Source organism: Alosa pseudoharengus, unplaced genomic scaffold (assembly GCF_046254945.1).
Source record: "Alosa pseudoharengus isolate Yale_2024_CS ecotype anadromous, Long Island Sound unplaced genomic scaffold, YU_APseudo_1.1 YU_APseudo_1.1_scf_10, whole genome shotgun sequence".
Classification (NCBI taxonomy): Eukaryota; Metazoa; Chordata; class Actinopteri; order Clupeiformes; family Clupeidae; genus Alosa; species Alosa pseudoharengus.
Window position 1 is genome coordinate 29,051,024 of NW_027468565.1, and position 2,500 is coordinate 29,053,523.

Here is a 2,500-nt window from a genome sequence, read left to right on the forward strand (position 1 = left end):
ACTTCCACTGCACAGAGAAAAAGAGAGAGAGAGATAGAGATAGAAAGGAACGGAGAGAGCGAGAGAGAGAGAGAGAGAGAGAGAGATAGAGAGATAGAAAGGAACGGAGAGAGCGAGAGAGAGAGAGAGATAGAAAGGAACGGAGAGAGCGAGATAGAAAGGAACGGAGAGAGCGAGAGAGAGAGAGAAAGAGAGAGAGAGAGAGAGAGAGAGAGAGAGAGATAGAAAGGAACGGAGAGAGCGAGATAGAGATAGAGAGAGAGAGAGAGAGAGAGGAACGGAGAGAGAGAGAGAGAGAGAGAGAGAGAGAGATAGAAAGGAACGGAGAGAGCGAGAGAGAGAGAGAGAGAGATAGAGAGATAGAAAGGAACGGAGAGAGCGAGAGAGAGAGAAATGAAGGGAGAGAGGGAGAGGGAGAGAGAGATGGGTTGAGCTGGTGTGGGTCTGTTGGTCTGGCTGTGTACTTGTGCCTGGAGTCACACTGAGTCATCATATTCACTTAAGGTCTCTGATGCAGAAAGGCACACCTGCACATTTTCATACACGCACACACGCACACATACACCCATCTGAAAATAATTCTGATTTAAAAGTAAAATAGACAGTCAGAAAATGCTGCCATATCAATGTAGACGTTCCGTAGTCTATTACCACACAGCAGCTACCTCTGGGACGGACCCAACTGTGGTCTGGGCCAAACCTGAGCCAGATCAGAGCCACGCCCGGCCCAAAGCCAGCTGGGATACGGGGAACAGATCACTGGCCCTCCCAGGCACACAGGCATTCTCCCTCACACTGGCTGGAGAAAGCAAAGCCCTGCTGGGACGCCTACGAGCCCCTTTTCAATTCGAACTTTGAAATCAGCCGGGCGGATCTCGCCATGCTGAGCCACGGCGCTCACAATCTGCATTCGGCTCCGCTCACAATCTGCATTCGGCTCTGACCGCCTCCCCAGAGGCAGGCCTGATGATTGGGTGCGTAATGTGGACAACAATTCACCAAAACGCGCAAGACTGACAATTCCAATTCACATCCATCCACACACACACACACACACACACACACACACACACACACACACACACACACACACACACACACACACACACACACACGCTTGTAACAAAGACAGTATTCCCAGTGGTACCTCTGCTTGGATGATGTTCCAGGCATTCCTCAGGCCGATGTTGTTGTTTGTGTTGTAGAGTGCGAGGCCGTCTTTCAGATCCTGCTTAGCATTCTCACTGACCTGCAGATGAAACAGACAACAGGAGATGGTTAGATATGTAGGTGAGTGAGTGAGTGAATGAGTGTATGTGTGTGTGTGTGTGTGTGTGTGTGTGTGTGTGCATTTGAAAGAGTGAGTGAGAGAGAGAGCGAGAGAGAGTGAGAGGAGGAAGATGAGAAAGATAACAGAAATAATCAGTTGGAAGAGACTGTGTAGTGAATTGGACATCTGGATGGCGAATGCAGGGCTTCACTGACAGATGTGATGTGTGGCCTGGGTGTAGCTATTCCCCTGGCTGACGTGTTTCGGCGCTCTTGTTTGGCTAAATCATTAGTGCACACGTCTCCTCGGAGTAACATTAACCCTTTCATGGCCCCAGTCTGAGCTACCAGTGTTCTCTGAGGAGAAGACTGCACTTTCTCATTACTGATGTTCTCCCAGCACCACGACCACGTCAGCACACACATCTAGGCTTATGGACACAGGAAACACCTGGTGTGGTGCCAGCGCGCGCGCACACACACACACACACACACGCACGCACACTAGTGTCAGGGTTGTTACTGTATATGCCAGTAATGATTAGTGTTAACAGAAATCCAGCCCCTGAGGCACCCTGATACAGGACGCCAACAGACCCCCTACAGACATATTTGACCTTTCACTCCCTCGCTATGAGAATCTCTCTCTCTCTTTTCTCGCTCGCTCGTTTACTCTCTCTGTCTCTATCTCTCTCCCTCTCTCTCCCTCTGTTTTCTCTCCCTCCCTCCCTCTATCTCTCTCTCCCTCCCTCTTCCCTCCCTCCCTCTGTCTTTTATCCTACCTATGTCCCATCTCTGTCCCCCTGCATTCTGTCTCTACTGGCTGTTGAGTTAATTAGTGTTCAGCTTCATCATGAATGCTTCACTAAGATCAAAAGTGTTGTTGTGTACTGTGGTCAACAGACTCATTGTCAAAAGAACATTTGAAAAAAAAAAGAAATAATGAAGAAAATTAAATATAGCTGTCTTCTTTGAACTAATTAAATTAACTCTCTACTTTATCTCTCACTCCCTCTCTCTCTATCACTCTCATGCAGTCTAAAGTAATCAAACACAGAGACATCTATTCAACCAAAGTGCTAATTAGACACCCAATCAGAGATCAGATGGCGCTGTCTCTAAGTCGTAAAGCCAATTACCGAATGGGCTGAGAGGTGCTAAGGATGGCGCCTTCACCTAGCATGTCACTACTGATGGAAATGACACTGTGTGAATAATTACACTCTTCACT

At 48.2% G+C, this 2,500-nt stretch overlaps 1 protein-coding gene across 9 annotated transcripts in view; it reads right to left on the reverse strand.

The window, feature by feature from the left end:
• tspan9a (tetraspanin 9a) overlaps positions 1–2,500 on the reverse strand; it is a 192,311-nt gene that overhangs the window by 6,910 nt on the left and 182,901 nt on the right. For all 9 annotated transcript variants that reach the window (XM_076301815.1, XM_076301772.1, XM_076301807.1 and 6 more), the window contains 2 exons: positions 1,148–1,249; positions 1–7 (listed from right to left, as the gene is read on the reverse strand). The exon at positions 1–7 is cut by the window's left edge and continues 125 nt beyond it. In XM_076301815.1, coding sequence (XP_076157930.1) covers positions 1–7; positions 1,148–1,249 — 109 coding nt within the window. The remainder of the gene's footprint in view (positions 8–1,147; positions 1,250–2,500) is intronic.